The sequence below is a fragment of the Salvelinus alpinus genome, chromosome 2, assembly GCF_045679555.1.
Source record: "Salvelinus alpinus chromosome 2, SLU_Salpinus.1, whole genome shotgun sequence".
Lineage (NCBI taxonomy): Eukaryota > Metazoa > Chordata > Actinopteri > Salmoniformes > Salmonidae > Salvelinus > Salvelinus alpinus.
Window position 1 is genome coordinate 33,176,801 of NC_092087.1, and position 11,640 is coordinate 33,188,440.

General features: G+C 44.3%; 1 protein-coding gene across 1 annotated transcript in view; it reads left to right on the plus strand.

Annotated features, from left to right (window-relative positions):
• The first annotated feature begins 1,146 nt into the window (after nt 1-1,146).
• Nucleotides 1,147-11,640, plus strand: part of LOC139558998 (protein Wnt-4a) — a 36,282-nt gene continuing 25,788 nt past the window's right edge. Inside the window, exon 1 of the mRNA XM_071374581.1 lies at nt 1,147-1,888. Coding sequence (XP_071230682.1) covers nt 1,812-1,888 — 77 coding nt within the window. The 5' untranslated portion in view covers nt 1,147-1,811. The remainder of the gene's footprint in view (nt 1,889-11,640) is intronic.

Here is an 11,640-nt window from a genome sequence, read left to right on the forward strand (position 1 = left end):
CTCAACCTGTCATTCAGAAGCTCAGTTATGATCTTTCAGTCTGACTCAGTTACTGGAAACGTTTTGTCCACCTTCTCACACCCAAGTGGCTGCACATCTCATTGTGTGTGTGTGTTGTGTGTGTGTGTGTGTGTGTGTGTGTGTGTGTGTGTGTGTGTGTGTGTGTGTGTGTGTGTGTGTGTGTGTGTGTGTGTGTGTGTGTGTGTCGCGACTGCAGAAGCCATATTGCACAGCTGGTTACCGTGGCTGCAGCGTCTTGCGCTGGCGGGGTGTATTCTTAGCTCCCTAAAACCCAATAAGTGAAATGAGATTAGATCATACACACACACACACACACACACACAAACACACACACACACACACACACACACACACACACACACACACACACACACACACACACACACACACACACACACACACACACACACACAATGAGATTAGAACCCCAAGCTCTGATGTAGGCTGCCCGCATGGTGAAATGACTGAACTGTAGTTCTTTATTAAGATGTCTGCAAATCAAATGAATATGCCATTTTTGACATGGAAGTTTCTGGTGTGATAATTTGTGTGAACAAGACTGGCAGTTCTCATACAAATCATTCCAGATAGGGTCCTGGACATTGTTGTGATGGGCATGGGTTAGGCCTACATCATTATGCCTATTAAACAATTCCCTATTATTATTATTATTATACCTTTGTTGCCTAGGCTACTACTTGTACCCTTGTCACCATTAATGCCCCAGTCTAAAATGCACTGGTTTTCAGTGAGGCTTAAAATAGCCTTCTGACCACAGAATATTTGGTTGAGTGGGACAGGGGGGATCAAGACTCTGCCAACGTGTGTGTGTGTGTGTGTGTGTGTGTGTGTGTGTGTGTGTGTGTGTGTGTGTGTGTGTGTGTGTGTGTGTGTGTGTGTGTGTGTGTGTGTGTGCAACCAGGTCACGCGTGATACAAGTCAGTATTCAACGTCCATCCAGCCATGGTGCGTGGTAAATGGCTGCGCTATTGCATCCTCCCAGGAGAGCTTTAAAACGGAGCGCGCGCGCGCACACACACACACACACAATACCTTCATAACGCACTAAACCCGCCTTCATCTCCAAACTCACTCCCATACCTCCCTTTAGCCTCGCGCCGCCCCTCCACTAAAGTCAGCTTTCACCCTCTCTCCCCTCGCAGAGTGCCATCCACAGAACTGACGCACAGAGACAGACAGTGTGTGTGTGAAGAGTGTGTTTCCAAGTGAATGTGTGTGTGACAACGTGGAGAGAACGAAAGCCCATCCTTTGGAATGGACCACAGCAGCAATAACACCGTAATCAAGAAGTGTCTCGAGGAGCACTTGAGGGATTAAAACTCCAATCTGTAGGTTTTTACTGCCCTTTCCTCGCGCGCCCTGTAGTGTTACCAAGAAAACAGGAACGAGAGTAAACACGTGAAATAAGAAGGTGGCAATTCAGTCCCAACCTGCCCGAGTTTGGCTTCGTGACACAGAGAAGAGAGTTTTACCGTATTTTTAGCATCCTCTCTTTTCCCTCTCCTCTCTTCTTTTCCTCTCTCTGTGTGGAGGGAGAGCGGGAGGCGAACGGACCGGGCGATACAGCTGTGAGTCTCGCGCCTCTCCGGTGGATCTCTGTGGATGTGTGACAATGGATTAACTGTCTTTAACGGGATCCCACGTATCACCGGTCCTTCACGAGACCATCGCTACCACCTCTCATCCCTCCCCCCGCAGAGATCACCGCCATACCTTGTGTGGATTATTTTAACTCTCTTTGGGCTCTTTCTCCCCCGGTTGCGCTCGAGATGACCGCGGAATATGTTTTACGGTCCCTGCTGATGCTCTTCCTCGCGCTGCTCTCGGCCAACGCCAGTAACTGGCTGTAAGTGAAGTTTGTGGACTCCAACTCTCTCTCTATTTCTCTCTTACCTCTCTGCATCTTCCCCTCTCTGTCCACAACCTCTGTCTTGCCTCCACGTCCCATCCCTAAACCTGGTCAGGCTGTCCCTTTACCTACTCTCTCCTTTTACCCCCCTAGTCTCTTACCAAAACATTTTCCCCATCTCTCCTCAAACCACCCCAAACATATTACTTTCCTAGTTTCCATGTTCCTGTCACTATCACAAACGCTGTCATTCGCTCTGTCACTTTCGCTGTCTCTGCCCCTGTTTCTGTGATCTCTGTGTTTTTCGGCAGGGTCCCAGCTCAATGCCCTGTCTTGTTTAAATGTTAACCCGACCAGTGACCACTCCACTCATCCAGCCGGCAGTATCCTTGTGGTTATTATGCTATAGGCTATGTCATAACAATATTATATTTGTTCTGCAGTCTGCACCTTTGTCCAATAAGGATCATCTCTCACCTCGCTGTTTACATCGCTGAAGTCCGTTTCAGGGCATCTTGAGTGTGGAATGACCTATTCCATTATCAGCTATTTGTCAGTCAGTCTCAGTTGTCCTGGTAAAAAAAACATAGTTGTCAGTCTTAGTTGTCTCCTGGGCACTGCAATGTGAAGGGTGGGCTACACAGAGCACGTCACTAGGTCTAGACTACTCTATGGACACATTGTACATTGTTGCTTGTTTCTCCCCACTGCGCGAGCCTCGCTGTTCCGTCGCATGTGCGTGCTTGCTCTCGGAGGAGCTCGTGGGAGGTGGTTAGGTGGGTCTGCATACCTCAAGAGAAAGAGCTGAGCAACAACTCTGTTTTACTGTTCTTATTTTTTACGATTAAAAGACTGTGTGACCAACTTTTATTTCAGTGATTAGTGTTTGTATCATATGGCGAGAGGCATGTGGCGAATAACTGGTGAACTTAATATCGTGCATGTCAGACAGAAATGGGCTCTGTAGACAGGAGGATAGCCCTACCCAATTCTGATCATTATTTCAGTTCATATATACATGATTCAATCTTGCATTAAGCATTTATAAATTGTATACATGATGAATGCATAGTATTCCAATAAATTACAATGTCTTCAAATGATACACCCATTCAGCCTGTGTGATTATATTACGCATGATGGTGGATTATTAATAACTGCTACAGGGTTTGATGGCAGCTCGTGTTTTTTGACTCAAGGCGTGGTGAGAGCAGAACGCGGGCGTGTGCAGGCATGTTCCACGCGAAGTGAAAACCCTCGCTAGTCTGCTAAATATGATTATTGTGTTCGAGGGATCCGACCGGGAACATGTACACCTCTTCCCCCTCACCCCTGAACCCATAGCCCCGTCTCCCCCGGCCCGGTAGGAGACCTGTCAGGTGGGAACAGCATAGGTAGACGAGAGAGGAAACAGGTTCTCAGAGAAACACTGCAGAGGAAAACTATCTCTAGGTCAGATCATGTGAACAGTCACCGGAGTGCTACATTTAAAACAGGCCTGTATTGGCCTAGCCTATATTGCACAATAATACAAATATTTATGTAGGTCAGGTAGCCTACATTTTGAAGGTATATGGACAAAATGTGAATTAATTTGTACATTTTATTAGAGGTTTTAAATTCGAAAGTAATACCCTAATTTTGGCATCGAAATCATGGGAATATAACTGTGGATCTTTATACACATTAACACAAATATATCCATAATATATCTCATGAATTAATCGAATAGATCGAATAGATTATTTCGAGCTACTGAGCATGTCATAATGCTGGTATTATTTTCCAGAGTTATTTCCTCATCAATGTCTGTTATGCAGGCTCATTGAACAAGAGCTGGAGATTTAGACATTATTTAACGAAAAATAGCTGTTTTCGATGAAAGGGTCGATTTAGAATATTTGTCCACATTTTGTAGACTTCTATATTTAAAAAATAAATCCTGAAACATGTTCAACTTGTTATTATGGCTCAGCGCATTTTAATTGTCTAGGCTAACGCAGAAAAATGAAATAGCCTAAATTATTTCTATAGGCCTATGTTCTCTTGGTGATCTCAATAATCTTTTAAATACTTGTTTTGTTCTTTGCTGAAATCGAAAAGGCCTGTAGCGACATGCAGATATACATTTAAATTAGCCTACAGGTAATAGCTGATACAATTGTTTAATACATAACTCAATGACGTCATCATGATTTCCAAGTGATCAAAGTATTTGTGTTTTTAGTGACGGTGTTTCATTTTATCACGCACGTTAGTCTGACAATCATTTGCACTGTAGGCTATTCTAACATTCTCATTCTATTGAACATTGTCAGCGGATGAAAGAGTTATTAAATTATTAGAAAAATTATTAGGACAATTCTTTTTGAGATAACCTAATTGCATGCTTTTGCCTTTTTGGCTCTTCAAAACAACAACGAGAAAATCCTTGATTTCAATTTAGGATACAATTCGTTCATGCCTGCCAAATCTCATGAATGTTTAAAATTATCTTTCGAATTTGCTTAAGATTTTGGGTAAGCAAATGATTTTAGTCATAACAGTTTGATAGAGCACTGTTGAGTGAACTATTTGGTTTTGGCCTAAATCATTTTCTTATTGTCTGATATCCTGTGTGAATTTCAGGTTCCCTCTCTAAACCACTCATCGGCTACTAAGCGCTCAGTCATGCTCCTACAGCCTCTCCAGAAGGCTGACTGGCTACTAAGCGCTGAGTCATGCTCCTACAGCCTCTCCAGAAGGCTGACTGGCCTGCAGTACTACTGTTCATTAGTTTATCCGTCAACACCTTCTTTTCACCCTCCTCTCCTTTCCCCCTCCTCTCCTAGCGCTAGCGACTTGCACCTGCTCGAGGCTCGAGGGGTTCCAGCTCCCAGGCCCGGTAAACAGCTGGCTCCTGTGTGTGTGTGTGTGTGTGTGTGCGTGTGTGAATGAGGGGGATTAGACGCGTCATCATATAACTGACAGACGTCTGGCATGCGTCAAAGGGAAAGCGGAGTGCGTGCGACCCGTCAGCGGTTAGATGTGTTGGTTTCTTGCTTCAGTTTCATTTATTTACTCAGCATAAGCCGCGTGAATTGCCCCTGGGGAGAATATCATAATCCTCGTTTATTTGTTTTAGATTGGTCATCGCATTTGAAACGTCAAGCCCATTGAGTAATTGTTTTTTAAACACCCATGCAGTGTTTTCATAGACTATTGCTTGACTTGATCTCCCAGTTTGAAGGAATATGCCTACAGTAGCTACATATTAAAGGTGCTATATGTAGAATATCTTGTCCATGTGGAAGCTAGGTGAATTGCAACAACTCTTAGGCTGAATGTAAACAACTCTCCCCCTTCCCCGCATCCCATTTTCCACAACATCCTGGAAAGGTTAGCGCTATCCAACACCCCAAGGATCCCGGATAGCATGGATCATGGAGGAGACTATTTAACTTTCAGTTTCCTCCACTAACTTCAAACAGCCTTATAAATGATTTTTTTGTTGTTATTGAAAATATATTTCAAAGCTATTTAAATGGTACAATGATTCCCTACACAATTCAGTGCTTGTTTTCTCACATAAACTGAAATTCAGCAAAGATTGTAGAATTTTAGAAACCCGGAAATGACAGAGGGATTTCTACATTGGCCCAGTCTGCCATTGTTCATTGTGCAGGAGGAGGAGATGACCATGCATTTGAGTGACACCAATGTAAGAGAGGGAGGGTGCAGTTTTCCCATCTTGACAACATACGCCTGTCTGGCTTCTGTTGTCAAATAGAATGTCTGCATTTTAGAATGCGATTTTGTGAGAAAATATTGTGAAGCACTGTCATTCCACTAGATATATTATGGACATTTTCAGAAGACATGCTACATGTAACTCCTTTAACTTAGTAAACCCATTAGCCTTTGAGGACCAATGTCAGTGATGATTGAACCAAGCTGACCATGAACCTGCTGATGTTAATACATGTGTTGAGTTGATATGCTGTCAGGGTTGTTGTAAAGAAATGAGAGAATAAACGATGGTCATGTTCTTCTAGTTAAGGCTGAACTATTAGTAAATATAAATTCAAAGACAATTAAATATTAAACTTAGTCTGTTATGATAAAGAATATGTTTTTATTTTACTGCGCCATGTTGGCTCTGTCAGATGACAAACCTGTTCAGGATTCTCTAGACTGTCTGATGAGGGTTTACACGCTGTGAGCAGGGCCACTGTTGAGCAGCATTGGTGTGTGTGAAATAGACTATAAGGCCATGGTCAGTTGTGCGTCAGGCAGGCGATAAAGAGATGGCAGCTGATCAGTAACCAGAGAAAGCAGGGACCTTGGCGTTGCGCTACACTGTGGCGCCTCACACTGCAAACAGACACACACCACACACAGCAAATACAAATACCAGCGGTGACGAAGTGGTGTGATGAAGCTGTAGTCGTGTTGTCACATTCCTGTCCTCCTGTCAGCAGCCTGTCCCCAGACCCCCTGCCGCTCACGCTAATATGCTATGGCTAACCCACAGGCTAACCCACATGCTAACACACAGGCTAACACACAGGCTAACACACAGGCTGTTTTCATGCTCTGCCTGATGCCTGCTCTGCTGCTGTCTCCACTAGTGCTCATTTCCCCCTAAAAATAACAGTCCCCTAAATAATATCTGCCCACACCATGACCCCATCGCTAACACACACACACATATATGTCTGTGCGTGTGTACGTGCATGTGTGTGTGCTTGTCAATGAGTCATGGCAACGGGATTGAGTTTTGCGGTAAGGGCTAGCTTGGCACGTGGTGTGTGTGGTTAAATGCATGAGAGCATGGCTATTTTAAGCATTATTGGTCACAAATTTAGATAGGGACTTAAACAATAGACTGTTGCCTCCCTCCTGGATCTCACCATGCTGAAATAGAATCGGGTTCTGTTCCTGACAGAGAGAAGAATAGAATACAATCAATTATTCCTAGATCATAAATCAATGTTTCTGTCAAAGACAAACTCAAATTTCAAATAATGAAGTAATTACTTAATGTTATGGTTATGTTCCTTTGCCGAGAACTCACAAGGCTAAAACAATTACCATAAAACACCAGAAACAATAACAGGAACTTGACAAGTGTTTGTCATCACATACCGGCGTTTAACTATCGGGAACAGTAGAAAGAAACGATGCAGACAGAGAGTGTGTTGATCATCAACTTCTCGCTGGTTTCAAATCTTCACAGAGCATATGTTAACCATCATTAGAGTGTGATATGTTAACCATCATTAGAGTGTGATATGTTAACCATCATTAGAGTGTGATATGTTAACCATCATTAGAGTGTGATATGTTAACCATCATTAGAGTGTGATATGTTAACCATCATTAGAGTGTGATATGTTAACCATCATTAGAGTGTGATATGTTAACCATCATTAGAGTGTGATATGTTAACCATCATTAGAGTGTGATATGTTAACCATCATTAGAGTGTGATATGTTAACCATCATTAGAGTGTGATATGTTAACCATCATTAGAGTGTGATATGTTAACCATCATTAGAGTGTGATATGTTAACCATCATTAGAGTGTGATATGTTAACCATCATTAGAGTGTGATATGTTAACCATCATTAGAGTGTGATATGTTAACCATCATTAGAGTGTGATATGTTAACCATCATTAGAGTGTGATATGTTAACCATCATTAGAGTGTGATATGTTAACCATCATTAGAGTGTGATATGTTAACCATCATTAGAGTGTGATATGTTAACCATCATTAGAGTGTGATATGTTAACCATCATTAGAGTGTGATATGTTAACCATCATTAGAGTGTGATATGTTAACCATCATTAGAGATTTGATTTGAAACAGGATGGGGATGTTTTTGCAAACTGACTAGTAAGGTATATTTGAACAGACTGAACTTCATGTACTGTATGGAATTGAATGCTGTACTGACACCCTCATGACATATGGCAAAAGCCTTTCCTGTAAATCCAATCTGGATCCAGCAGTCTGTTCATGTAGGCCTACACAGTTCCTGCTCCACAGGAGCCATGATGGGGTATGAGTTTAGCTTGGGTAAGAGTCAGACTGTATATGAGCATCAGCAGCTAAGAGGGAAAGCCAGGGTTCAGGTGTTGATTACTCTGTCTCACTCCCCATTCCCCCACCTCCTCTTTCCTCTGTCTCACTCCTCATTCCTCGACCTCCTCTTTCCTCTGTCTCACTCCTCATTCCCCCACCTCCTCTTTCCTCTGTCTCACTCCTCATTCCCCCACCTCCTCTTTCCTCTGTCTCACTCCCCATTCCCCCACCTCCTCTTTCCTCTGTCTCACTCCTCATTCCCCCACCTCCTCTTTCCTCTGTCTCACTCCCCATTCCCCCACCTCCGCTTTCCTCTGTCTCACTCCTCATTCCCCCACCTCCTCTTTCATCTGTCTCACTCCTCATTCCCCCACCTCCTCTTTCCTCTGTCTCACTCCCCATTCCCCCACCTCCGCTTTCCTCTGTCTCACTCCCCATTCCCCCACCTCCGCTTTCCCCTGTCTCACTCCTCATTCCTCGACCTCCTCTTTCCTCTGTCTCACTCCTCATTCCCCAACCTCCTCTTTCCTCTGTCTCACTCCTCATTCCCCCACCTCCTCTTTCCTCTGTCTCACTCCCCATTCCCCCACCTCCTCTTTCCTCTGTCTCACTCCTCATTCCCCCACCTCCGCTTTCCTCTGTCTCACTCCTCATTCCTCAACCTCCTCTTTCCTCTGTCTCACTCCTCATTCACCCACCTCCTCTTTCCTCTGTCTCACTCCTCATTCCCCCACCTCCTCTTTCCTCTGTCTCACTCCTCATTCACCCACCTCCTCTTTCCTCTGTCTCACTCCTCATTCCTCGACCTCCTCTTTCCTCTGTCTCACTCCCCATTCCCCCACCTCCTCTTTCCTCTGTCTCACTCCTCATTCCCCCACCTCCGCTTTCCTCTGTCTCACTCCTCATTCCTCAACCTCCTCTTTCCTCTGTCTCACTCCTCATTCACCCACCTCCTCTTTCCTCTGTCTCACTCCTCATTCCCCCACCTCCTCTTTCCTCTGTCTCACTCCTCATTCCCCCACCTCCGCTTTCCTCTGTCTCACTCCCCATTCCCCCACCTCCGCTTTCCCCTGTCTCACTCCTCATTCCTCGACCTCCTCTTTCCTCTGTCTCACTCCTCATTCCCCCACCTCCTCTTTCCTCTGTCTCACTCCTCATTCCCCCACCTCCTCTTTCCTCTGTCTCACTCCCCATTCCCCCACCTCCTCTTTCCTCTGTCTCACTCCTCATTCCCCCACCTCCGCTTTCCTCTGTCTCACTCCTCATTCCTCAACCTCCTCTTTCCTCTGTCTCACTCCTCATTCCCCCACCTCCTCTTTCCTCTGTCTCACTCCTCATTCACCCACCTCCTCTTTCCTCTGTCTCACTCCTCATTCCTCGACCTCCTCTTTCCTCTGTCTCACTCCTCATTCCCCCACCTCCTCTTTCCTCTGTCTCACTCCTCATTCACCCACCTCCCCTTTCCTCTGTCTCACTCCTCATTCCTCAACCTCCTCTTTCCTCTGTCTCACTCCTCATTCACCCACCTCCTCTTTCCTCTGTCTCACTCCCCATTCCCCCACCTCCTCTTTCCTCTGTCTCACTCCTCATTCCCCCACCTCCGCTTTCCTCTGTCTCACTCCTCATTCCTCAACCTCCTCTTTCCTCTGTCTCACTCCTCATTCCCCCACCTCCTCTTTCCTCTGTCTCACTCCTCATTCCCCCACCTCCTCTTTCCTCTGTCTCACTCCTCATTCCTCGACCTCCTCTTTCCTCTGTCTCACTCCTCATTCCCCCACCTCCTCTTTCCTCTGTCTCACTCCTCATTCACCCACCTCCCCTTTCCTCTGTCTCACTCCTCATTCCTCAACCTCCTCTTTCCTCTGTCTCACTCCTCATTCACCCACCTCCTCTTTCCTCTGTCTCACTCCTCATTCACCCACCTCCTCTCGCCTCTCCTTTTCCTCCTCCTTGTCTCCTCTCTTCATCTCAGCCCATCTCCTGTGCATCTATGCAACTCTCTCATATCCTCTCCTCTTTTTCCTCCCTCCTCCCCTCTTTCTCCTCCAACTACTAATCTCCTCATCCACCTATTCTTTCTTTTCTTTCTTCTTTATACCCTCCTTCTGTAACAATCAGCTTGGATCACAAACCAAGTAACCCTTTTAAAGTAAAAAAATAAATACTGTGTCAATATGAGAGCAAAGATGAGTACAAAAAACATTCTTTCAATGATAAAGTTAATATAGAATTCTCTCCAAACTCTCAATGTAAATAGTCCAAATCAACAACAAAAAAATAATCTCAAAGCACAGCATCAACCTTAAAACACCCTTAAAACATGTTTTTAAAATATATATATACAGTTGAAGTCGGAAGTTTACATACACCTTCGACAAATACATTTAAACTCAGTTTTTCACAATTCCTGACATTTAATCCTAGTAAACATTCCCTGTCTTAGGTCAGATAGGATCACCACTTTATTTTAAGAATGTGAAATGTCAGAATAATAGTAGAGAGAATGATTTATTTCAGCTTTTATTTCTTTCATCACATTCCCAGTGGGTCAGAAGTTTACGTACACTCAAATAGTATTTGGTAGCATTGCCTTTAAATTTTTTAACTTGGGTCAAACGTTTCGGGTAGCCTTCCACAAGCTTCCCACAATAAGTTGGGGGAATGTTGGCTCATTCCCCCTTGACATAGCTGGTGTAACCGGGTCAGGTTTGTAGGCCTCCTTGCTCGCACACGCTTTTTCAGTTCTGCCCACATATCTTCTATGGGATTGAGGTCAGGGCTTTGTGATGGCCACTCCAATACCTTGACTTTGTTGTCCTTAAACCATTTTGCCACAACTTTGGAAGAACGCTTGGGGTCATTGTCCATTTGGAAGACCCATTTGCGACCAAGCTTTAACTTCCTGACTGATGTCTTGAGATGTTGCTTCAATATATTCTCCCCATGTGCCTTTGCTTACTGTAGTCTGGCTTTTTTATGGCGGTTTTGGAGCAGTGGCTTCTTCCTTGCTGAGCGGCCTTTCAGGTTATGTCGATATAAGACTCGTTTCTACTGTGGATATAGATACTTTTGTACCTGTTTCCTCCAGCATCTTCACAAGGTCCTTTGCTGTTGTTCTGGGATTGATTTGCACTTTTCGCACCAAAGTACGTTCATCTCTAGGAGACAGAATGCATCTCCTTCCTGAGCGGTATGACGGCTGCGTGGTCCCATGGTGTTTATACTTGCGTACTATTGTTTGTACAGATGAACATGGTACCTTCAGGCGTTTTAAAATTGCTCCCAAGGATGAACCAGACTTGTGGAGGTCTTTTCTGAGGTCTTGGCTGATTTCTTCTGATCTTCCCATGATGTCAAGCGAAGAGGCACTGAGTTTGAAGGTAGGCCTTGAAATACATCCACAGGTACACCTCCAATTGACTCAAATTATGTCAATTAGCCTATCAGAAGCTTCTAAAGTCATGACATAATTCTCTGGAATTTTCCGAGCTGTTTAAAGGCATAGTCAACTTAGTGTATGTAAAGTTCTGACCCACTGGAATTGTGATACAGTGAATTATATGTGAAATAATCTGTCTGTCAACAATTGTTGGAAAAATTACTTGTGTCATGCACAAACTAGATGTCCTAACCGACTTGCCAAAACTATACATTTGTAGAGTGGTTGAAAAAAGG